This window comes from Heptranchias perlo, chromosome 8 (assembly GCF_035084215.1).
Source record: "Heptranchias perlo isolate sHepPer1 chromosome 8, sHepPer1.hap1, whole genome shotgun sequence".
In the NCBI taxonomy this organism is placed as follows: domain Eukaryota; kingdom Metazoa; phylum Chordata; class Chondrichthyes; order Hexanchiformes; family Hexanchidae; genus Heptranchias; species Heptranchias perlo.
This window is the reverse complement of record NC_090332.1, coordinates 14,699,712-14,725,395: the sequence shown is the minus strand read 5'-3', so window position 1 is coordinate 14,725,395 and position 25,684 is coordinate 14,699,712. Positions and strand designations below refer to the sequence as shown.

General features: G+C 43.5%; 1 protein-coding gene and 1 long non-coding RNA gene across 5 annotated transcripts in view; one reads left to right on the top strand and one right to left on the bottom strand.

Annotated features, from left to right (window-relative positions):
- adpgk2 (ADP-dependent glucokinase 2) overlaps positions 1-7,638 on the bottom strand; it is a 30,583-nt gene extending 22,945 nt beyond the window's left edge. The window contains exon 1 of the mRNA XM_067988715.1: positions 7,051-7,638. Coding sequence (XP_067844816.1) covers positions 7,051-7,225 — 175 coding nt within the window. The 5' untranslated portion in view covers positions 7,226-7,638. The remainder of the gene's footprint in view (positions 1-7,050) is intronic.
- Positions 7,329-25,684, top strand: part of LOC137324440 (uncharacterized) — a 44,035-nt gene continuing 25,679 nt past the window's right edge. Inside the window, exons 1-3 of one of the 4 annotated variants that reach the window (XR_010963615.1) lie at positions 7,329-7,520; positions 16,368-16,434; positions 18,046-18,165. This is a non-coding gene — a long non-coding RNA (uncharacterized lncRNA). Of the gene's footprint in view, positions 7,521-7,845; positions 7,980-16,367; positions 16,435-18,045; positions 18,166-25,684 lie in introns of those variants that run through there. The other 3 variants (XR_010963617.1, XR_010963614.1, XR_010963616.1) reach the window with 3 other exon arrangements.

Sequence of the window (25,684 nt, the reverse complement as noted above, 5' to 3'; positions counted from 1 at the left end):
AGTGAAAAAATTGCCCCTCTGGACCCTTTTGTATCTCTCCCCTCTCACCTCTCACCTTAAATCTATGCCCCCTCGTTAGGTAGCCTATAATTAAACTAGAAATTACTTCAGGTTGCCTTGTAATACAGAATCCAGAGTGGAAACCTTCACAGGAACAATAAAGGCTGAACTTTAAATGAGCGATTTATGAAGGACTGTCAACTTTTTTTTGGACACTCCAAAAGGCACTTCTTGTCCGAGAGGAGCCCTTGCGTTGCTCGCCCCTGTTTATGCAGTTACCTTGTACGCCACTGGATAACAGTTCTGGGGCAGGCTTGGGAACCACTGCATCTGGACACCACTACATGCAAAGCATGGGCCAGTGAATTTGATGCCTCACTGAAATAAATCCAGCATCTGTGGAAGCCAATCGGGCGCCCCGATGCAGCTTGCCAGTTCGGGCCCTTCAAATTTCAGCTGGCCCGCAGGTAAGTCCAGGGTGGCAAATGGGAGCGTGGGAACGTTCAGGCTCAGAAGTGGTCCACGGTATTAATGTGGAGGAAAGAGGAGCACTCCTACTCCTCCTGGCTTCATGTTAAGGCAAGTTAAAAAGACTTAACTGCCGGTTTCTTCGGTGGCCTCCAGCGTTTCCTTTAAGGACCACAGGTTAGGGCATTGCAGAGCCAGAAAACTAGTCTGAATTTGTGCAGCGCAAGCTTCGACTAGTCTTAACAAACTTCCTGAAAATGGGGCCTATGCTCATTTCAGGCAGGCACCAGGGTCACATAAAAATAGGCCCTAGCGAATTTAGCAGCGGCCTGAACACATGCAAATCGGGCAGAGGACGTCACTGCTAAATTTGTTATTGCTGCACCCGTTCTACACCTGTAAAACAGGTGCAACGATGTTGAAATTAGGACCCATTAACCTCTAGCAAGTGCCTCCTTGCCCTTAGATATTATTGCTTAACAATTCTACATACCTGCATGTTTTAATATTTTAACACGCAATTATTTAATCTTAAATTAAAATAATCGTTTTCGCACCATCTGTTAGTACAACCTCTAACACGTGTATTATCTTATACATGATACCATTTACAACCTGCCTGTCTAGAATAAAGTTTAAAAGATGTCCAACTCCTTGGCACACGTATTTTTATTGCAGTAGACTTTGGTTATAATGATCAATTTAGGCAGGTCCACATTTCATCACTATAAATGAATGATCACTAGGTCAAATTTCAAACAGAAGCATTTCAAATATCAACCCTGTACATGCCAGTGAGCAAGCAAATGCTCTGTTCACTGGCACATTTAATTTTAAATAAGATCAGATGTGAGTTCTATAATAAATGTTCAATAACCAGCACTTCATATATATATATGACTCTATTAAACAATGTGGGAAAGAACAGAGTGCACATTGCTGAATGTGCAGTAATCAGATGGTGAGGCACTGATATTTTATAACATTGCGCAAATCACTTTATGCTCAGAAAATGCTGTGAAATCCTTTACAGGGCTGAAACAGTAATCTACCATTCATTAGGAGAATCATTTTGGTTTGCCAATGAGGCAATGGAATTTAATTTGTCATCTATTGGGTTGTAATGATTTGACCTGGCGTCATTTAAATGCACAGTACCACTGGGATGGTCAATACAATTGAACCCCACTGGTCATTATAAGCTAGCACAACCACAAAGATGCATTGCATTTAAATGACGCCAGGTCAAATCATTACAACCCAATAGATGACAAATTAAATTCCACTGCCTCATTGGCAAACCAAAATTATTCTCCTTATGAATATCTTACGGTCAATTATAAAGGATTACAAAAAAATAGCCAAGAACTGATTCTGTATGCTTCACCTAGTCATGCTTTCCAACTCACAATTTGCAACCATGCTGTCTCCAATGTTGCCTATCTGTATAAATGTCTTGAATATAACATCTCAAATTTAATGTCACATCGTAAATATTTAGCATTTCCATAGAAAGCAAAAATAAAAGAAGCAACTTAATGATACGGATTAGCTGAAATATAGATCAGCTACGACCCCATAGAAAAGCAACCAATTCAAATGCTGTAATTTGAACAAATTATCATTGCTTAATCAATATTTTTCAAAGTGGCTCTAGATTCCACCTTGATTTCTGACCTTACTGAGTATGTGGCCATGTAAATAACATGAAACACATAAAAAATTAAATGATTTGCATCAAAAATCATGAAACTTACCTCTACACAATCCTGTCTTCCCCAAGAGGTCTACCTGCATCTAGAGAGCCTGGAGCTTTTTTCTCTTTGACAGCAGCTGTGTTTCTTCACGTGGGCTTCATTGTTCATTAATTTCCCTTATACTCAACAAAATCATATGTGAAGAGCCTGGGGCCCTACTCACTCGGCAACACACATTCTTTCGCAGAGTCACTTTTCTCTCATTTTTTTATGCTGAGTTGTCCATTAGGATCCTTTAATTTAATTTATTAATAATCTTTGCTATTTACACCCACATTTAAAATTCGCCACTTTCCACGCATATACACGCCCATTTTTTCTACAAATATGTTGAAAACATACAGACTGCTAAAGGCACAGAGATAAACAGAAAGATAATACTCTGAAGGGAAAGACAGGATAATTTTAAAAACAAGCTCTAAACAGTTTATGGAAATTTATGATTCTTAGAGACTGCCTAAAATTGGCAAACTCATGAGTTAAACTTCTGTTTCTGCCCTCCTGGTTCAGGCCTGGAGCACATAGCAGGAATTTGCACACCCCCAGCCTGTGATTTCACATCCATTAATTTTAAGAAAGAGAAAATTTAAGGTTAAATGTTAAAAGTAAAGACAGGCAGTGATAGGAAATTCAATGGGAGGTGCGTGAAGACACAGCTGGGTCTGGGAGGGAGGCTGACAGGAAAGCAGTGGAGATTGGGGCCCGATATAAATAGGCCACAGGCACATTGGGTCCCATTCTCCTGAATTCATGTTCCCACAAGGCTGCTAGACCCTGCTCCAGCCCCCTCCCCAAATCACAGTAACCCCCTATACTGCCAGACTCTGGTCCCATCAAGTACTCTGAAACTTCATCACTAGACTCCTCTGCCGCCCACCCCCAACTGCTCGATCCTGAAGCCCCTTTGTGGCGCTCACAAAAATATAACATAAGAAATAGGAGCAGGAGTAGGGCCTACAGCCCCTTGAGCCTGTTTCGCCATTCAAGATCATGGCTGATCTTCGACCTCAACACCTTTCCCGCCCGATCCCCATATCCCTTGATTCCCTTAGTGTACAAAAATCTAACTGATCTCAGCCTTGAATATACTCAATGCCTGAGCATCCACAGCCCTCCGGGGTAGAGAATTCCAAAGATTTACAACCCTCTGAGTCTTAAATGGCCGACCCCTTATCCTGAGACTATGCCCCTTAGTTCTAGACTCTCCAGCCAGGGGAAAAAGCCTCTCAGCATCTACCTTGTCAAGCCCTCTCAGAATCTTATATGTTTCAATGAGATCACCTCTCATTCTTCTAAACTCTATAGAGAATAAGCCCATTCTATGCAATCTCTCCTCATAGGACAACCCTCTCATCCGAGGAATCAATCTAGTGAACATTCGCTGCACCGCCTCTAAGGCGAGTATATCCTTCCTTAGGTAAGGAGACCAAAGCCCTCACAAAGCCCTAGTTTGCACTCCCAAGTGCTTCATGATGCCAGGATGGAGAACCTCTATTGGATATATAGGTCCGGGATGCACAGGATCACTGGGGGCAGTTCCTCTCTATTTGCCTTTTGGTGCATGCCCAAAGAATACAAGCATGCGGTGTTTACCTGTTTCTTTGAAGTTCTGCGGAACCGGAAGGCACCGAAAGACGTCTGCTGTACAGTAGACTCAACCTGGAGGATACTGGTTCAACTTTAAAATAATTATTTTAGTTTCGATATACTGGTTTGATTGTAAAATAGTTATTTTACTTTAGATAGGTCACACAGTACTTTATTAAACGCATCCATCCAGGACAGTGCTTGAAGAAAGTTCGGAAGCATTCGGCATACCAGTGCCATACCTATCAAGTTAATTACAATGGGATGCCCTTACCCTAGAACTGTCCTCAATGCTCCTAGGACCTGTCCCAGTGTGCCAAAAACAACCATCACCAGAGCTCCCAGGCACTGGGACTTCACTCAAAAGTGCTGGAACCCAAGACCCAATCCCAGTACTTCCAGACCCTGTTTCCAATGATCAAAGGGCTGTCTCCAATGTTAATAAGCCAGTATCTCCAGTAATACTACTTGGCATAACACTCCTGTTCTTATAAAACATCCAGCTTACTATGAACAACATTAAAATAAATGCATTACCAAAAAAACTGTGACAACAGAAAGCGGGAAGTGCGTACATCTGCAAGATCCTTAGTAATATTATTTTGTTTACATTTAGCAGTCTCCTGTTTGCTTCTCTTTTAAGCACTGCAAGTAATTCAGCCCATGAACAACTTCTTGGTGATTGAATTATTTATCATCCCTTTTCCTCCTCCACTGTATAAAGAGGCTTTACATCTTTCAATTTTCTGTTCTGAAGAAGGGTATGCAGCCAAAACGTTAACTTCTCTCTTTACAGATACTGACGGGTCTGCTGTGTATTTCCAGCAGTCAGTCTTTTTACCCAGGCTGCTTCTGTTTTAATGAGCTCATTTATAAGGGTTCTTCCAAATTCCTCACTGCTAATACAATGGGAGGTTAGGGAGGAAATTGCGCATCCCCTGGCAGAGATATTTGAATCATTGACAGCTACAGGTGAGGTGCCTGAAGATTGGAGGGTAGCAAATGTTGTGCCTTTGTTTAAGAAGGGAGGCAGGGAAAAGCCTGGGAACTACAGACCGGTGAGCCTGACATCTGTAGTGGGTAAGTTGTTAGAGGGTATTCTGAGGGACAGGATCTACAGGCATTTGGAGAGGCAGGGACTGATTAGGAACAGTCAGCATGGTTTTGTGAGAGGAAAATCATGTCTCACGAATTTGATTGAGTTTTTTGAAGGGGTAACCAAGAAGATAGATGAGGGCTGTGCAGTAGACATGGTCTACATGGACTTTAGCAAAGCCTTTGACAAGGTACTGCATGGTAGGTTGTTACATAAGGTTAAATCTCACGGGATCCAAGGTGAGGTAGCAATTGGATACAAAATTGGATTGACGGCAGAAGACAGAGGGTGGTTGGAGAGGGTTGTTTTTCAAACTGGAGGCCTGTGACCAGCGGTGTGCCTCAGGGATTGGTGCTGGGTCTGCTGTTATTTGTTATTTATATTAATGATTTGGATGAGAATTTAGGAGGCATGGTTAGTAAGTTTGCAGATGACACCAAGATTGGTGGCATTGTGGACAGTGAAGAAAGTTATCTAGGATTGCAACGGGATCTTGATAAATTGGGCCAGTGGGCCAATGAATGGCAGATGGAGTTTAATTTAGATAAATGTGAGGTGATGCATTTTGGTAGATCGAATCGGGCCAGGACCTACTCCGTTAATGGTAGGGCGTTGGGGAGAGTTATAGAACAAAGAGATCTAGGAGTACAGGTTCATAGCTCCTTGAAAGTGGAGTCACAGGTGGATAGGGTGGTGAAGAAGGCATTCAACATGCTTGGTTTCATTGGTCAGAACATTGAATACAGGAGTTGGGATGTCTTGTTGAAGTTGTACAAGACATTAGTAAGGCCACACTTGGAATACTGTGTACAGTTCTGGTCACCCTATTATAGAAAGGATATTATTAAACTAGAAAGAGTGCAGAAAAGATTTACTAGGATGCTACCGGGACTTGATGGTTCGACTTATAGGGAGAGGTTGGATAGACTGAGACGTTTTTCCCCTGGAGAGTAGGAGGTTTAGGGGTGATCTTATAGAAGTCTATAAAATAATGAGGGGCATAGATAAGGTAGATAGTCAAAATCTTTTCCCAAAGGTAGGGGAGTCTATAACGAGGGGGCATAGATTTAAGGTGAGAGGGGAGAGATACAAAAGGGTCCAGAGAGGCAATTTTTTCACTCAAAGGGTGGTGAGTGTCTGGAACGAGCTGCCAGAGGCAATAGTAGAGGCGGGTACAATTTTGTCTTTTAAAAAGCATTTGGACATTTACATGGGTAAGATGGGTATAGAGGAATATGGGCCAAGTGCAGGCAATTGGGACTAGCTTAGTGGTATAAACTGGGCGACATGGACATGTTGGGCCGAAGGGCATATTTCCATGTTGTAAACTTCTATGATTCTATGATTCAAATACCAAAATGCATACAACACAACTGAGATCGGGAGGTGAGGGGACATCTCACAGTATAGCTGAGATCGGGACCTTAAGAGAGCCAAGCCTGGGGTAAAAGCAGCTTGTAGATGCCACATTAGAGCAAATGTAAGGAATCTTACAATACCAGGTTATAGGCCAACAATTTTATTTTAAAATCACAAGCTTTCGAAGATTATCTCCTCACTCACTCAGGTGACTCACTCACCTGACAAAGGAGATAATCTCCGAAAGCTTGTGATTTTAAAATAAAATTGTTGGCCTATAACCTGGTGTTGTAAGATTCCTTACATTTGTCCACCCCAGTCCATCACCGGCATCTCCACATTAGAGCAAGAGCTAGATCGAAAAATATAAATCTTGGAAGGGTTAAATACAATTCTCTCATTTAAATCAAAACAGTCTAGACTTACATAAAAACATAAAATGCTGGAAACACTCAGGTCAGGCAACATTTGTGGAAACAGAAACAGAGTTTACATTTCGTCTAGTTCTGACGAAAGGTCAATTCTGTTTCTCTCTCCACAGATGCTGCCCTGACCTGCTGTGTGTTTCCAGCATTTTATGTTTTTATTTCGGATTTCCAGCATCCGCAGTATTTTGCTTCAGTTTAGACTGGCAGTAGATTTGAGTGCTGGAAGCAAATCCCCCATTACACAAAACACCAGCATTAATGAATAGGCAGCGTAACTCTGCGGCTGCTGGTGACCCCACTCCCATTTGGTGGTACAAGTAGTTCTTTCCCGTCCAGCACGTCTCCGATTCCTCACCTACTGCCACTCGGGGTCGCCGGTCCAGATCCACTTTCCTCTCGGCTTTCAGCAGTGAGGACAGGACGGTCTCCAGCCGCGTGTCCAGCTCGTTGCCCACATGTTGCCCGTACCAATAAGCCGCGAAAACGGCGCAGAACGAGAACGCAACGCCACATTTCAGTCCGTGACCCATCACGGACCCGGAGAGGAAGGCGGTCACCACAGCAACAAGCAACCTGCACTCAGCAGGTACATACGGGGGGGGGGGGGGGAGGGGAATGAGTGTCACCACAGCAACGGAACCTGTGCTCGCGAGACAAGGCTTCACCACAGAACCTTCGCTGGGATAACCACAGTAACACTCGCGCGACACCTTTCAAATCCTAACCGCTACGGCCGGATAGATGGGGTCAATAACAGGCGCTGCTTGACCTGCTGAGTCTTTCCAGCATTTTGTTTTCATAACAACGGTCGAACACGATTAACAGGTGAGAAGTGTCGATATAACTGTCGTCATTATTTTTTGTTTTCGATTTTTTTTCAAGGAAAATAAAAATGTGGACGCTTTATCTTACGCCCAACATACATGCGTCGTTTTCTGTCGAATCACTTGGAGGTGGTTGATTCTATGATTGACACTGCTATCGACCAATAAAAGGAAAGGGGAAAGCTTCATTCTCCCAATCAGGTTTCGGCAAGGGGCGGGTTTGCAGTATGTGAGTTTGGTTGTGATGGATTTTATGAAGTTAGTCAGACCGCGAAGGGGGCGTGGCGTACAGTTGAGTGATTGGCAACCACTCAACAATGGAGTGGAGCCAGTGTAGGACGTGTCCTTGTTCAGATCGCTCAGTGGTTTAAAACTGTAATTAGTCTAAGAAAAGGGGGGCGAGGCGCTGCCAGCATTTCCACGTTGTGCAATTTGACGTGTTAGTCCAACGAGTCGAAAGGTAGCTTTATTTTCTTTATGTAAAGATGCAGAATGCAAATGTTGCTGATTAAAGATCCCACCCCAATCGTTAATCTTTCGTTTTCAGACGCAAATTGATCTGTGTATTTCTATTTTGTTCTGAGTTTGAATGCAATAGCTTTACAACCTACACTAAAAGTTCAAGTCAAGAGGAGACCGTCAGTCCATCTAGCCCAGCTATCCACAGTATTCCCTTCCTGCTTTTCTAATAACCCAGAATCTCATTTGTCAACAAGAACCTGTCTAGTTCCTTCTTAAAATCCATTGGGCAAATCTTCCTGGAAAAATAACGCCGAGTTCACGATGCACGCTATTATTAATGTGCAAATCAGCCAGCAAGTTCAGGGGAAGAGGAGATATGCCATGAGTTGCGAATCTCCAGAACATGATGGTCGATTTACGTCGCTCTGCTGTTTGCCTCGTGCAAACGGCATCTCGCCCTTAGCCTCCCCGTTATTTTTAAGAACTTGCTGGATTTGCCATTAATTGCCCATTAACCTCCCCACAGCAAATTAGGGCTCATAATTAACAGTGTAAGTGCCCTTTTCCTTACCTAGTGTAAGTACATTTCCCTGTGAGTGCAAAAGACAAGGCTGAAGCATTTGCAACCATCTTCAGCCAGAAGTGCCGAGTGGATGATTCATCTCGGCCTCCTCCCGATATCGATATCCTTACCATCACAGAAGCCAGTCTTCAGTCAATTCGATTCACCCCACATGATATCAAGAAACGGCTGAGTGCAAAGGCAATGGGCCCCGACAACATCCCGGCTGTAGTGCTGAAGACTTGTGCACCAGAACTAGCCGCGCTTCGAGCCAAACTGTTCCAGTACAGCTACAACACTGGCATCTACTCGACAATGTGGAAAATAGTCCCGGTATGTCCTGTCCACAAAAGCAGGACAAATCCAATCCGGCCAATTACCGCCCCATCAGTCTACTCTCAATCATCAGCAAAGTGATGGAAGGTGTCGTCGACAGTGCTATCAAGCGACACTTACCAATAACCTGCTCATCGATGCTCAGTTTGGGTTCCGCCAGGACCACTCAGCTCCAGACTTCATTACAGCCTCGGTCCAAACATGGACAAAAGAGCTGAATTCCAGAGGTGAGGTGAGAGTGACTGCCCTTGACATCAAGGCAGTATTTGACGGAGTGTGGCACCAAGGAGCCCTAATAAAATTGAAGTCAATGGGAATCGGGGAAAACTCTCCAGTGGCTGGAGTCATACCTAGCACAAAGGAAGATGGTTGTGCTTGTTGGAGACCAATCATCTCAGCCTCAGGACATTGCTGCAGGAGTTTCTCAGGGCAGTGTCCTAGGCACAGCCATCTTCAGCTGCTTCATCAATGACCTTCCTTCCATCATAAGGTCAGAAATGGGGATTGTGCAATCATCAGCAAACATTTTCAGTTCCATTCACAACCCCTCAGATAATAAAGCAGTCCATGCCTGCATGCAGCAAAACCTGGACAACACCCAGGCTTGGGCTGATAAGTGGCATGTAACATTCATGCCAGGCAATGACCATCTCCAACAAGAGGAGGTCTAACCATTTCCCCTTGACATTCAACGGCATTACCATCGCCAAATCCCCCACCACCAACATCCTGGGGGTCACCATTGACCAGAAACTTAACTGGACCAGCCACATAAATACTGTGCCTACAAGAGCAGGTCAGAGGCTGGGTATTCTGTGGCGAGTGACTCACCTCCTCACTCCCCAAAGCCTTTCCACCATCTCAAGGCACAAGTCAGGAGTGTGATGGAATACTCTCCACTTGCCTGGATGAGTACAGTTCCAGCAACACTCAAGAAGCTCAACACCATCCAGGAGGAAGCAGCCCTCTTGATTGGCACCCCATCCACCACCCTAAACATTCATTCCCTTCACCACCAGCGCACCGTGGCTGTAGTGTGTATCACCCACAGGATGCACTGCAGCAACCCTGCCAAGGCTTCTTTGACAGCACCTCCCAAACCCGCGACCTCTACCACCTAGAAGGACAAGGGCAGCAGGCACATGGGAACAATACCACCTGCATGTACCCGTCCAAGTCACACACCATCCCGACTTGGAAATATATCGCCGTTCCTTCATCGTTGCTGGGTCAAAATCCTGGAACTCCCTACCTAACTACTGTGGGAGAACCTTCACCACATGGACTGCAGCGGTTCAAGAAGGCGGCTCACCACCACCTTCACAAGGGCAATTAGGGATGGGCAATAAATGCTGGCCTAGCCAGCGACGCCCTCATCCCATGAACGAATTTTTAAAAAAATTAAATTGCATCTGCTGGGTATTTTTTGCGATTGGAAGGCTGTTTCCAGTGGGGTTCCGCAGGACTCAGTACTGGGTCCCTTACTTTTTGTGGTTATATATCAATGATTTAGACTTAAATGTACGGGGCATGATTAAGAGGTTTGCAGGTTTAACAAAAATTGGCCACATGGTTGATAGTGAGGAGGAAAGCTGTAGACTGCAGGAAGATATCAATGGACTGGTCAGATGGGCAGAAAAGTGGCAAATGGAATTCAATCCAGAGAAGTGTGAGGTCATGCATTTGGGGAGGGAAAACAAGGCTAGATAATACACAATAATGGGAGGATACTGGGAGGTGTGGAAGAACAGAGGGACCTTGGAATGCATGTCCACAGATCCCTGAAGGCAGCAGGACAGGTAGATAAGGTGGTTAAGATGGCATACGGGATACTTCCCTTTGTTAGCCGAGGCATAGAATATAAGAGCAGGGGGGTTTGCTAGAACTGTATAAAACACAGCTTGAGTACTGCGTACAGTTCTGGTCACCACATTACAGGAAAGAAGTGATTGCACTAGAGAGGGTACAGAGGAGATTTACAAGGATGTTGTCAGCACTGGAGAATTTTAACGAAGAGGAAAGATTGGATAGACTGGGGTTGTTTTCTTTGGAACAGAGGTGGCTGAGGGGAGATTTAATTGAGATGTATAAAATTACAAGGGGCCTAGATACAGTGGATAGGAAGGGCCTATTTCCCTTAGCAGAGAGGTCAATAACCAGGGGGCATAGATTTAACGTAATTGCTACGAAATAATTCTTTCTGTGATTGAGTGTTGTCAAGGTGTGCCGGCAACTGCAGGCCCACAGACAGTGCAGTGTTGAAAATGTACCAGAATGGGTTCTGTCCTTCTTCTATTGGTATTCTGCAGGTACCATTGCTGGTGTCTCAGAAGTCTTTCTACTGTTGTTCGGAGCCCATCGATGCTGTGCAGATAGTTTGAGCAGATAAAATGTGGGAGGCAACTGTTGACCTTATTGCTCAATTCTGAATTCTTTGTAACCTCTTACAGTGATCAGGCTGGATGGACAGATGTAGGCTTTGTATTGGTGAAAGTTCGCAGATTGACTCCATGCTTCTTTCCACAGAGGACTAGCAACGGGCCCAGCCTGACTGATAACCTGGCAGTAATGTCATTGATGTGCCATGTCCTCTGGAAAGTTGTTTCCAGGAACTCCTGCTTTTTGCTCGTCTTGATTGGTTTTGGCAGCAACTCAATTCTCACATCATGTCCCTGGTGCGTGTATCTTTTGGAGGGTAGCTGCACTGTGATTTTTTTGGTGTTTAGCAATATATACTATTGGCATTTTAATTTTCTCCGGGTCCTTCAGATGTCTCTGGAGCTTTTCTGTTGCAATTTCTGAGCCCATGGAGGATACCCAAATGGCAATGTCATCAGCAAATTGTAAGCAAGTTCTAATCCTTTGTTCTGTTGGGATTTCACTGGCTTAAATGAGAAATTAAACCTCGTAAAAAGTCTTTCATACATTCAGGAACAATGCCAGTGTACACGCTTTCTTGTTAAAAGCTCAGCATTCGTGCTTGTCACAGCATGTTGTCACTAGTGCTTCTTCCTCTCCTGAGCCTTATTTGGTCAGAGTTGAAGCAGTTCAGTGATGTCAGAGGCAGTGCTTGATGACTCACTCCATCAAGTTTCCCAGGCAGCTCACCAGGCTGATAGGCCTGTAATTGCTAGGGTCACTAGAGCCTTTGCCTGATTTGAAGATCATTGTGACCATAGCTGATGTCCAGGGAGAGAGATAGTGTAGCACTAATGACTGGATGAAGACCTCAGTTTCCATGATCATCATCTTGCAAGGTGCTTCACTGAGCGTACGTTTGATGATACAATCCTCTTCTGGGGCTTTCTCTTGCATGCTTCTTAGCCTTAACTGGAGTTCAGCAGAAGTAATTGTATGGGTCAGGAAAGTTGCATTGTTTTTTGCTATATTATCTTCTCAGTTTCTTGCAGGGGCTGTGCTCAGAGGTTGGAACAGTTTGGGTTGTGTAAGGATATAATTGTGCACTTCCTTTTCGCAGCTATTGTCAAATTCTTTGTGATCTGGACAGTGTTGAAATGATCTTTGAAGAACTCGGCCTTCTTTGAGTCTGTCTCTGGCACTGTGGTCCAGGGTATGCACCATCAGTGTGTTTTTTGCACTGGCTCTGCCCTGTAGCTCAGATCATCGGTTATGTCCAGTAGCTTTTTACCTGCAGTGTTACTGAACTGGCTGCCACAAGCAGGATGTTTTGTGTTCAAGACCTCCAGGATCAACTTGTTATTTTCAAATCGTGAATAGGTAGCAAAGTCCCTGGTGAGCAGTAGATGTACACAACACTTAGTGGCGTTCCTCATTCAAGGTAAATTTTGGCTGCTACACACTGTCGTCCACAGATAATACCAGAACGGTCAATTTCACTGTGCACCAGACTGTGGTGTATGAGGAGTGCTGCTTCACCCCCTATCCTGTTTGACCTGACAATGCCTTAGGTCAGTACGTTAAATCACTGTTTGCTGGAGAGATATTTCCTGAGGCGATGAGAATATTGTTTTTCCTCATTAACTCCTCCTTGTTGTTCCAGAGACCACTACCGTTCACGTATAACATGTTTATGCCCTTCATAGAGGACACTGGGAGGACTGTGTTTTGCTTTAGTTACAATGTTGCAGCCATTAATGCTCTCTTCTGGCACTCACTAGCAGCTTAGGGCTTTACTTGATATGTGCCAGCATACTTTTGATGTTGCCACCGTACTCCTTGAGAGCTTGAACAAGGAAACTGGTCGGGTCATAGTCTGGATTGACAGAATCCAACTTTGAGGATCAAAATTGACATCCTGCTCCTACATCACCCTTGTTGCTGCTCACACTGCTGATATCTGCATTCACGAGATGCTAATATCAGTCTTTTGATGCTGCAACCTTTGCATAAGTCTGCTTTTCAGGTCACTTGATGGTTAGCTTTGCTTTCCGGATGTTTGTAGTTTCCTTGAAGCAAGGGCAGTTTTGTGCACATCCTGGAAGGGATCACTGTTGGCGCAGATGGTTTGCCGAGTTCACTGGTATGCTGTGTAAATCTTGCCAGACTGGACATATCTTGTGCTGTTCATGCACTCTGCTGTTCTGTTCTCTGCTTTGTAGTGAAATAAATAAAAACAGAAGGCACTTTCAATCAGTTTCTGGACCCGTTCAGGTTTGTTGATGGTCCTTCTGATTAGTCTTGTAGGTAGTCTTGCTTTGCAGCTGACAAGTCTGTTCAGCCATTGAACACTAGTTTTCAGCCTCCAGGGCAGCCTTTACCTCATCCATTGGCATTTTAATGCTGATGACCTGAATGACTACTTATTGCACAGTTCTTGGCTGTTCATCCTAATGCTGGTAACATTTAAGGCCAGTGTCAGGATGTCCACTCGGGGTAAGTGGCACATCCTCTGGGCCTCCTTGGTTATAGTGATCTTGGTGGTGTAGTTTGATGAGTGAAACCTCTCAATAATGACTAGGATTACCATCTTTGTTTGTATGTCACCCCTGCTGGAGATTGGGATTAAAGGTTGCTGATTTCTTACCACTGTCTCTTTTTTTATTGAGGTGTTGCTTGGGGTATCGTCTAATTTGCGTTTAGCCTTTCTGTGACTTGCTTCCATTTCAGCTGCTTCATTTAGTTCCGAGATGAAGAAACATTTCTTCACTCAGAGGGTTGTGAGTCTTTGGAATTCTCTACCCCAGGGGGCTGTGGATGCTCAGTCATTGAGCATATTCAAGACTGCGATCGATGGATATTTGGACACTAAGGGAATCAAGGGATGTGGATCTTACATTCAGTGGGGATAGGGCTGGAAAGTGGAATTGAGGAGCCTCTCAGCATCTACCCTGTCAAGCCCTCTAAGAATTTTATATGTTTCACCTCTCATTCTTCTAAACTCCAGAGAATATAGGCCCATTCTACTCAATCTCTCCTCATAGGACAACCTTCTCATCCCAGGAATCAATCTAGTGAACCTTTGATGCACCCCCTCTAAGGCAAGTATATCCTTCCTTAGGTAAGGAGACCAAAACTGTACACAGTTCTCCAGGTGTGGTCTCACCAAAGCCCTATATAATTGCAGCAAAACCTCCTTACTCTTATACTCCAACCCCCTTGCAATAAAGCTAACGTACCAATTGCATTATAATTGTCATTTGTATCCTGTAGTTATATTACTGGGTTGAAATCACTCCACAGTATCTATGATTTTTTTCAAATAATATATACTGTTCCAAATTTACAAAATTAATTTGTTCAGTTTCTGCACTAGTAGTGCACTCTCTGGCATGGATTTTCCTCTGGCTTACTGCCCATTTTTGGGTGGTCCTTAGCCAATAAAGCTGCCTGAAAACTGCCAGAACAATTTTCCTCCGTCTCTGATTGGGGGGGGGGGGGGTAAGAATGTAACAAACATTCAAATGACAGCAGAAAAGTGGGGTTTGCTGGTTCACCCATTTCACATCGCAATGGCCTGCCTCTAGGAAAAGCAACACCTCAGTAAAAGAGACACTGGGGGTTGATTGTGTCAGGCCACAGGCAGAAGACTTGTGTTAGGCCACCATAACACAGAGCTCTGCTGCAGAATGTAAATTGTACTATTCTTTTTTATTTAAATCATCCCATTGTTGAGAAATTCAGCAGGGGCATTGATTACATTTTTGGGGGGGATGGGAGGGTGGATTTTGGACTCTGGAAACAATGGGATTTCCATTGGTTACTCTGCTATGAGGAGGAAGAAGAGGAGGATATGGAGAACTACCATAGTCAGACCAGGCAGATCAGGACCAATGGCAGTTTTCTCAGCTTTATGTCTTCACTCAGGGAAATATTTATTTATGAAATGCCAGTTTTATGAATAGGTAGATTTGTGCTGAGAATAAAGTGTAACAATTTATAACAAGCATTCAACCATTCATTTTAAGAATAAACTTAACAGATTTTTATAAGGTTCCCTGTCATTTAAGGGGATCAGCTGCATGGCCTTTCTCAACAGTGCCTCCGTAGTTCAGTCTTCCTTATGCCTTGGTAATCATAACTGAATGTAATATTCAAGGCGGGAAAGATCCTTTGTTCTTTCTATTGGTTAGAATCTGTTATGAAACAGGACAGATCTCTGCTCTATCACACTACACGTTGTAGACTTCACACCACCAGCAAAAGATATTACACTCTGCAACTTAAGGAGACCATTTATTAATTAAGAATATTTTATGTGCTATTTATAAAGTAAACTTTCCCAATTTATAACTGTCTTTGTAATACTGTCCCCTTTATAAATGGTGTCTATTAAAAACATAGTTGAGATAGAGTGAATAATGAGCAATAATAAAATATTGGGTTATTGAAGACTACACAAACCATTCTTTTTGGTTTTGTAATTTATATACCATCTGAATCCCTCACTGTTACAACCTTGTAAACCACTCCAACCCTGCTGTTTCTTTATATTTAATTACTCCTGGCAACCCTGTTGGAAAGTGTCCTCTCAATGGGTGGAAGCCACAGTTATGTAATGGACATCAAAGGGAAGGGGAAATTAATTAAGGCATATTTATGTCTTGAATGTCTTTAGCAAACCATCCCAGTGTAGCTGGCACTCCAGCAATTTTACTGAAGCAAAAGCTTCACTGTGTCTTTGGAAAAGTATACTTCCCCTATTTGATGAAATGTAATGAAATTGTGGGATTAGCGGCACAATTTTTTTCCAAATACAATGTCTGAAAATTCCATACTTGTGTCCTCTAATTATGTGCTCACAATCCAAGTCAAATAACTTGCTGAAATCCACATTACCCATACCCCTCAGTGGGGAGAATTTTAAACCCTCAGGATGGGCGGAGAGGGGTGGGGGGGTTTAAAAATTCAAAAAGCTGAAACCCAACCCCAACCCATCTCCAACGCGCCCATTTTAATGGAGGCATGTTGGGGACTAACTTGGTCTCCAGAGGCAGGCCCGTCATTTAAATATTTTAAGGAGGCTGCTGGCCTCAAATTTAACCACAGTTTTACTTTTAATGCTTATAGGCCAGGTTTCCCAAGGCCCTGGAAACCCAGCAGCTGAAGGGAGGCGAGAAAAGGTTGGATCTGGCAGGTAAGTGTCTTTCCAGCACTGTTTGTGGGCTAGGACGAACAGGAATGCTTCCCCCGGCCCCTCAAGCTAACCTGCTTCCTCCCTGCGATCCACTTCTCCATCCGCGCAATTGGACCACTCCCTCCTCCCCCTCCCGCGATAGGACCCTCCCCGCTATCTGATTCCTCCCCAGCCCTCATGATGTTCTCCCCCCACCCTGACCCACGATCTCTCCCTTCCACACTCCATCCCTCCTCTCAGCTCCCGGCTGCGGCCCCTCCACCCAATGGGCGGGAGAGAGTCGGTGGGAGCGTTAAAATGAAAAATTGTGTAACACTACCCCAACCCTTCACATAGGTGCCTGCTGCCATTTTTCCCACAGTGCAGTTGGGAGCCTGATTTAAATTTGACGCTGGCCAGCAGAGTTTCCCGGGGCTCGGGAAACCTGGCAGCTAAATGGAGCCGCATCAAGCAGTCAAGTGCTTTTTATAGCACACTTTGTGAGCCAGGAAGAGGAGGAGTACTCCCCCTGGCCATTCAAGAAAATCTTTTATCGCGATCAGCCGACTCCCTCCTACAAACCCGCAACCCCCCACTTCTACCCCGTGATCTCTCCTGGTCCCCTCTCCCTCGGATTGCCGGTCCGACCCTCCCCACCTATCCCAGATCTTTCCTGGTTGCGGGTCCCCAGCTGCGGCCTTCTGTCGCTGGCTTTCCCGCCCAGCAGGTGGCCAGCCTGTCAATCTGGTCGGCTACCGGGTGGGAAACAGTGTAAAAATAAATGATAATGAGGTCCTGCCGTTAAATTCGGAGGATCAACGCGTTCCCGGAATTTCCGGGTTCTCCCCCACCACCACCGGTCCCGCAGCCACGCTCCAACGCTCTCTCCTGCCTCTCTGTAAATATCGGGGCTGAAGTGTTTTATAAAGTAATGGGATGAGAGGCTACTGCAGCAAAACTTCACTTTTTAGTGAATCTCTGGAATGCATTTGTTGTCATAGTGACCACTTCTTGTACTGCCACGTCTCTCCAATGTTTTTCCAAAGCTGTCATTACCATGTAACAAAGCTGCTGTAATGTATATTGGCCATAATTAAGACCAGACATAAAGTGCAAATCCCAGCCGTGAGCAAATTATAATTGAAATGTTTAAAACCTATTTGCTTTCAGCAAAATAGTGGGAAAAAATACGTTTGGGACTTTTTTTTTAAAAAGTAACATCAGAATGAAGTGGTTGTTTTTTATTCTACAAACTAACAATGGAGTGAAAACTAAGTCTCTACTTAGTGTTATTTTCCTCATTTTAGAGATAATTTATTCCCCTCTCTTTTAGCTCCAGTGAATTACAAAACTAAAAGAATGGGCATGCTTCTACTAATGCCACTTTTTATCCAATTGCTAGGAGATGCATGAGAGTACTGTGGGTATACTTGCACTCTGATTTTCCCTTGTTTCTTGTGCATGAGTGCTTCATATCTGCTCACAAATTGAGATTGGGTCAACTCAGAGTTAGCACATGTACTACATGTTAAAATCTGTTAGCAATAACGTTTGATGGGTTCACTTTTTGAAATTGTGTGTAAAAAGTTATTGCATTCGAATACATAGACCTAATTTATTTTTTTCTCAAAGGGACTGTTAAGCAACAATTAATAGGATTTGTCCAAAATTATTCCGACTTGGCCACCATCAGAAGAGGTGCATACACGTTTGTTGAAGAGCTGTCATTGGACCAGTGGGAGGAATGGGAAGGTGCATAAGATCTCAAAGATAAGTGATGGAGATCATCTGGCCCATCCCGTTCATCCTGTTATGTAAACCTACTATGTCACCCATCTGAGCCTCTAACTGTTTCTTGAATAATCTTTAGAGATTTTGCCCCACTAGCATCCATGGAAGATCATTCCAGGTACTGATAACTCTGTGGATGAAGAATTGTTTCCTAACATCAGATCTGAACTTGCCTTTTACCAGTTAGTAGCTATACCTCTTTGTGCTGGAACTTAAAACAATGCTCCAGATTTACCTTTTCTATTCCTCTTTGTGTCTTGCATACTGCTATAAAGGTCCCCACTTGTTGACCAGGGGATCAACCTTGTGGCCTTTCTTTGCACTGCCTTCACAGGTTAGTCTCTCTTGTGCCTTGGTGACCAGAACTGAATGTAGTATTCAAGGTGATCCTGTCCAGAGTTTCAGCATGACAGCCCAGACTTTTATGTTAGCGATTTGTCAGTACAGCTCAGAATTTGCCAATTACTGCTCTGCAATGCCTGGACATGACTTCCAAGATATTCCCACCCCCTCCTTGCCTAGGCACAGGAAAGACCTAGCACACTAAAGGTCCAGGCCACCATTATCCCGAATTTGGTGACCTGATAGCACACTCGGGCAGGCCCACATGCTGGTAGAAGGAATACAGGAGAGTCAGGCAGCACATGAGGCTTACGACACCCACCCACCAGCGCGCGCACTACCAAATATATGGACCAAGGAGTTCCTACCTCCACCTGACACAGGAGAAGTGCTTACGGGGGCTATGTTTCACAACAGAAGCCATTAAGTTATGCCACATGCTGTAGAAATAGCAGCCTATTTCTACTGTTGGCAACATACTGCTAGTGACTGTAAAGGTCACCACCACCCTGAATTTCTGTTACAGGGTCAATTTCGTCTACTTCTGAGGACATCTGTAACATTAGCCAATCACCTGTACTGAGACATCAAGAAAGTCGCAGATATATAGATTCCTAGAGCTAGCCAGTACATCAGCTTTCCACTGGACACCCACCACCAGCATGATGGGGCCATGGAGCTTTATGGAGTGGCATGATTCCCTACAGTACAAGGAGCCATAGATTGTACCTGCATGGCCATATGTGCTTCCTTCATCAACCTCATTCACTTCTACAACAGGAAAGAATTCCACTGAACAGCTTCTTTTGACCAACAGCCCTATATCATGCATGTTAATGCTCACTTTCCTGACAGTTATCACAATACATTCATGAATACATTTCATTGAGGAATAAAAATTCCACAGGAAAAGTGATCCATCCGTGGCAAACTAAAGAAGTTAAGGATAGTATTAGATTAAAAGAGGCTTATAATATCGCCAAGAAGAGTGATAAGCCTGAGGATTGGGAGAGTTTTAGAAACCTGCAAAGGATGACCAAAAAATTGCTAAGTGGGAGAAAGTAGAATATGAGAATAAACTAACAAGAAATATAAAAACAGATAGTAAGATCTTCTACAAGTATGTAAAAAGGAAGAGAGTAGTGAAAGTAAATGTGGGTCCCTTAGAGGCTGAGACAGAAGAAATTATAATGGGGAAGTTAAATAAATATTTTGCATCTGTCTTCACAGTAGAGGTCACAAAAAATACCAGAAATAGTGAGGAACTTAAAGTAATTATTAGTAAAGAAAAATACTGGAGAAATTAATGGGACTAAAAGCCGACATATCCCCTGGACTTGATGGCCTACATCCTAGGGTTCTAAAAGAGATGGCTGCAGAGATAGTGGATGCATTGATTGTGATCCCTGGATTCTAGAATGTTCCCAGTAGATTGGAAGGTAGCAAATCTAACACCGCTATTCAAGAAAGGAGGGAGAAAGAAAACAGGGAACTACAGGCCAGTTAGCCTGACATCAGTAGTCGGGAAAATGCTGGAATCCATTATTAAGGATGTAGTAATGGGGCACTTAGAAAATCATAATGATTAGGCAGAGTCAGCATGTTTTCATGAAAGGGAATTAGTGTTTGACAAATCTAAGAGTTTTTTGAGGATGTAACTAGCAGGGTTGATAAAGAGGAATCAGTAGATGTAGTATATTTGAATTTTCAAAAGGCATTCGATAAGGTGCCGCATGAAAGGTTGTTACATAAGAAAAGGGCTCATGGGATTGAGGGTAATATATTAGCATATATAGAGGATTTGTTAATGGACAGAAAACAGATGGTAGGAATAAACAGGTCATTTTCAGGTTGGCAGGCTGTAACTAGTGGGGTGCTGCAAAGATCAGTGCTTGGGCCTCAGCTATTTACAATCTATATTAATGACTTAGATGAAGGGACCGAGTGTAGTGTATCCAAGTTTGCTGACGATACAAAGCTAGGTGAGAAAGTAAGCTGTGAGGACAGAGTCTGCAAAGGGATATAGACGGTTAAGTGAGTGAGCAAGAAGGTGGCAGATGGAGTATAATGTGGGGAAATGTGAGGTTATTCACTTTGATAAGAAGAATAGAAAAACAGAATATTTTTTAACTGGTGAGAAACTATTAAATGTTGGTGTTCAGAGAGATTTAAGTGTCCTTGTACACAAAGCACAGAAAGTTAACATGCAGGTACTGTAAGCAATTAGGAAGGCAAATGGTATGTTGGCCTTTATTGCAAGGGGGTTGGAGTACAAGAGCAAGGAAGTCTTGCTGCAATTGTACAGGGCTTTGGTGAGACCACACCTGGAGTACTGTGTATAGTTTTGGTCTTCTTACCTAAGGAAGGATATACTTGCCTTGGAGGCGGTACAACAAAAGTTCACTAGATTGATTCCTGGATGAGAGGGTTGTCCTATGAGAAGAGAATGAGTAGAATGGGCCTATTCTCTCTAGAGTTTAGAAGAATGAGAGGTGATCTCATTGAAACACATAAGATTCTGAAAGGGCTTGACAGGGTAAAAGCTGAGAGGCTGTTTCCCCTGGCTGGAGAGTTTAAAACTAGGGGACATAGTCTCAGGATTTGGGGTCAGCCATTTAGGACTGAGATGAGGAGAAATTTCTTCACCGAGGGTTGGGAATATTTGGAATTCCCTACCCCAGAGGGCTGTGGATGCTCAGTCGTTGAGTATATTCAAGACTGATATTGACAGATTTTTGGACTCTAAGGGAATCAAGGGATGTGGGGATAGGGCGGAAAAATGGAGTTGAGGTCGCAGATCAGTCCTGATTTTATTGAATGGCGGAGCAGACTCAAGGGGCCGTATGGCCTACTTCTGCTCCTATTCCTTATGTTCTTATGAAGATTTCTTGATGCAGAGAGTAATTTAGTCTCAAGATAAGGGGTCAGCCATTTAGGACTGAGATGAGGAGAAATTTCTTCACTCAGAGGGTTGTGAATCTGCGGATGCTCAGTCGTTGAGTATATTTAAGGCTGAGACCCATAGATTTTTGGACTCCAAGGGATATGGGGATCGGGCAAGAAAGTGGAGTCGAGGTCGAAGATCAGCCATGATCTTATTGAATGGCGGAGCGGACTCGAGGGGTGGTATGGCCTACTCCTGCTCCTGTTTCTTATTTTAAGGTAGTCCACTGTTCCACCACTCTTTAGGCCAGAAAAAGCAAGTATCGAAGATAACCCTAGAAGATCGAGGCTACTCTGCTTAGCCGTGGCTAATGACACCTGTCTTGTTACTAATTACTTCCACCATGCTTCCCAATGATGCTGCTAACCTAGCCTTCTGCTTCTCCAACTGGTAGGAGTCCATGAAGTGGCTGGCTGATGTGCTCTTCCAGGAGCCACTGGGGACCAAGGTGGCTCCCATCTTGGGAGACCCAGCTGAGCCCCAAGAGGGGCATGCTTCAGGCTGTGTCTCGTGCTGCTGTGAGGGCAGTCTGACCCCCATCTGTTTTCTGCCACATGCATAGGCATGAGGGGGCTTACAGAAAGACACTCACATAGTATTGTCCTGAGAGACAGCAGCATCATAGGAGAACATACTGGCCAGGGCATTAGTACCAGGCACTAGACCTGGTTGGCCACTGATCGGCAGGAAACATGACCAAATAGTACCAAGCAGATCAGTGAAGGCTTGAAATATACTTCTCTCAATTCCAGCATAATCACTAAGAGACAGCTCTCTCCATTTGGGCATCTATGGCTGCAGTTGGCAGAATGCAAGACTGGATTTAGAGTCTCTGCTGCAGAAGCCCCTGGAGCTGCCAGACACTGCAGTGCCACACATATATCCGACATGCTACACTGCAGATGTAGGTGGTGCACATCCCCAACTAAGTCATCATCTAGTGGCCGTTCTGGCTGACCATCTCCAGTGTGATGTTCTTCAGCAAATGAAGGCCCCTGAGATCTGGGTCCCACAGCTTCTCTGACCCTCTGGCCAACAACATTTGCTACATTTTCCAACCCCAGACCCCCTACCAACTTATGTTCAGTGTATCCTCCCCTCTGGTGCACATCCCTAGGCTAAGCATAGGAGGGGAGAAAATGAATGCCACACAGGTGATCAAGGCTGAAGCAGAGGACCTTGGATATTGCTTATCTTTCTCCACTGCTTGCTCTTGAATGAGCACAACCATAAGACAAGAAAAAAGTCAGAATGGGTTGCTAAGGACCCAAATTGGAATGTGATTTGTAGTAGCATTGTTTATTGTCGCTTTATGAATGATCTAGCCAAACAAAAGGAACACTAGTAGAATTGTGCAGGATACAATAAAAACAAAAATTAAGTCAGACCGCTGAGTTAGTTTTACAAATTAAGGACAGAATTTTAACTTACCCCCAGCAATGACAAAAGTGAATAGTATAGTGGAGTTTTAATCCACACATAGTATAGAATTAATGTTAACACCACAAATACAAAGTTGATTTAATAAGATAAAGTTGTATATAAAATTTCTAATATACACTGTACTCTTACTGCTTCCATGTAAGTTTATCTCAGTTCACTTACTCTCTGTTCAGTTCTCATATTTCCCATTCATACAATAACTCATTGTACTGTCAGTTGGAAAATTGAAGTAAAATACCACTTGTCATTAAAAAGTGCAACAATTTTTTAAAAGTGCATTATTTGAAATGATTCAATTCCCTGTTTGCACACATTCCAAATGTGACTTTAAACATCAGCTTCATAGATATCCCAGAAACTGACAGGGAGGGAGGATGTGGAGCTGTACTTGTTGGGACATGAAGATGGGTCTAGTTCTGACACAAAGATTTGACAGAAAGTGGCAGAATAAGCTGAATTAGAAATGTGATAGCACCCACTGTGCAACTCTGCAGCAAAAAACTCATCAGATTAGTGAAGACAAGTGGGTCCCTTACGGTCAGAAATGGGAGAATTTGTAATGGGGAACAAGGAAATGGCAGAGCAATTAAACAAATACTTTGGTTCTGTCTTCACAAAAGAGGACACAAATAACTTCCCAGAAATGCTAGGGAACCTAGGGACTAGTGAGAAGGAGAAATTAAAGGAAATTAGTATTAGTAAAAAAAGTGCTGGAGAAATTAATGGGACTGAAAGCCGATAAACCCCCAGGGCCTGATAATCTGTATCCCAGAGTACTGGAAGAAGTAGCCAAGGAAATAGTGGATGCATTAGTTGTCATCTTCCAAAATTCTATAGATTATGGAACATTTCCTGCAGATCGGAGGGTGGCAAATATAACCCTACTATTTAAAAAAAGGGGGGGGGAAGAGAGAAAACAGGGAACTACAGACCGGTTAGCCTAACATCAGTAGTAGGGAAAATGCTAGAGTCTATTAGAAAAGATGTGATAACAGGACACTTAGAAAATATCAGCGGGATTAGACAAAGTCAACATGGATTTATGAAAGAGAAATCATGTTTGACAAACTTACTGGAGTTTTTTGAGGATGTAACTGGTAGAATAGGTAAGGGAGAACCAGTGGATATGGTTTATTTGAATTTTCAGAAGGCCTTTGATAAAGTCCCACATAAAAGATTAGTGTGCAAAATTAAAGCACATGGGATTGGTGGTAATATACTGGCATGGATTGAAAATTGGTTAACAGATAGAAAACAGAGTAGGAATAAATGGGTCTTTTTTGGGGTGGCAGTCAGTGACTAGTGGGATACCACAGGGATCAGTGCTTAGGCCCCAGCTATTCACAATATATATCAATAATTTGGATGAGGGAACCAAATGTAATATTTCCAAGTTTGCTGACTACACAAAACTAGGTGGGATTGTGAGTTGTGAGGAGGATGCAAAGAGGCTTCAAGGCGATTTAGACAAGTTGAGTAAGTGGGCAAATACATGGCAGATGCAGTATAACGTGGATAAATGTGAAGTTATCCACTTCACTTCAGAAGGAAAAACAGAAAGGCAGAGTATTATTTAAATGGTCATAGATTGGGAAATGTTGATGTACAAAGGGACCTGGGTGTCCTTGTACACCAGTCACTGAAAGCAAACACGCAGGTGCAGCAAGCAGTTAGGAAGGCAAATGGTATGTTGGCCTTCATTGCAAGAGGATTTGAGTATAGGAGCAAGGATGTCTTACTGCAGTTATATAGGGCCTTGGTGAGACCATGCCTGGAGTATTGTGTGCAGTTTTGGTCTCCTTACCTAAGAAAGGATATACTTGCCATGGAGGGAGTGCAGCGAAGGTTCACCAGACTGATTTCTGGGATGGCAGGTCTGTTGTATGAAGAGAGATTGGGTCGACTTGGCCTGTATTCACTCCGATTTAGAAGAATGAGAGGGGATCTCATTGAAACATATAAAATTCTGACCGGGCTAGATAGACTGGATGCAGGGAGGATGTTTCCTCTGTCTGGGGGTCCAGAACGAGGGGTCACAGTCTTAGGATACGGGTTAGGACATTTAGAACTGAGATGAGGAGAAATTTCTTCACTGAGGGTGGTGAACCTGTGGAATTCTCTACCACTGAAGGCTGTGGAGGCCAAGTCACTGAATATATTTAAGGAGCTAAATAGATTTCTAGACACAAAGGCATCAAGAGGTATGGGGAGAGAGCAGGAATATGGTGTTGAGATAGAGGATCAGCCATGATCATATTGAATGGCGGAGCAGGCTCGAAGGGCCAAATGGCCGACTTCTGCTTTCTCCAATGCGTTCCTTACTTTTTGTGGAAATGTGTTAAAGGAAAGGGGCATCAATACTAGATAAAGAAACATTTTTCCCATCTAGGACACCCAGTGGCAGTATTGAGGACTCCCAAGTTAGGAACAGCGTGGACAGGTGCAGAGTTCAACCATACAAGGGTTCCAGTTAATATCTATGAAGTGACCAAAGGCTAGTTGAAAAAAAAATCAAGAAACACAATATTTTGCTACAATCATGCTTTTATTAAATTTTAGAGAAAGCAGACATCTCACAAATAGATAAAAATACAGAACCCTTTCTGAAACTTACAAATATGGTATAACCTGTGAATGAACACTTCAAAAAAGTAAAGCACAAGAAGATACATTCCAGCGCTAGGTAAGGGTACCGGACCGTCTCCCCATTCCATTGAAAAGTGACAATATCTAACATCATACCATATGAAT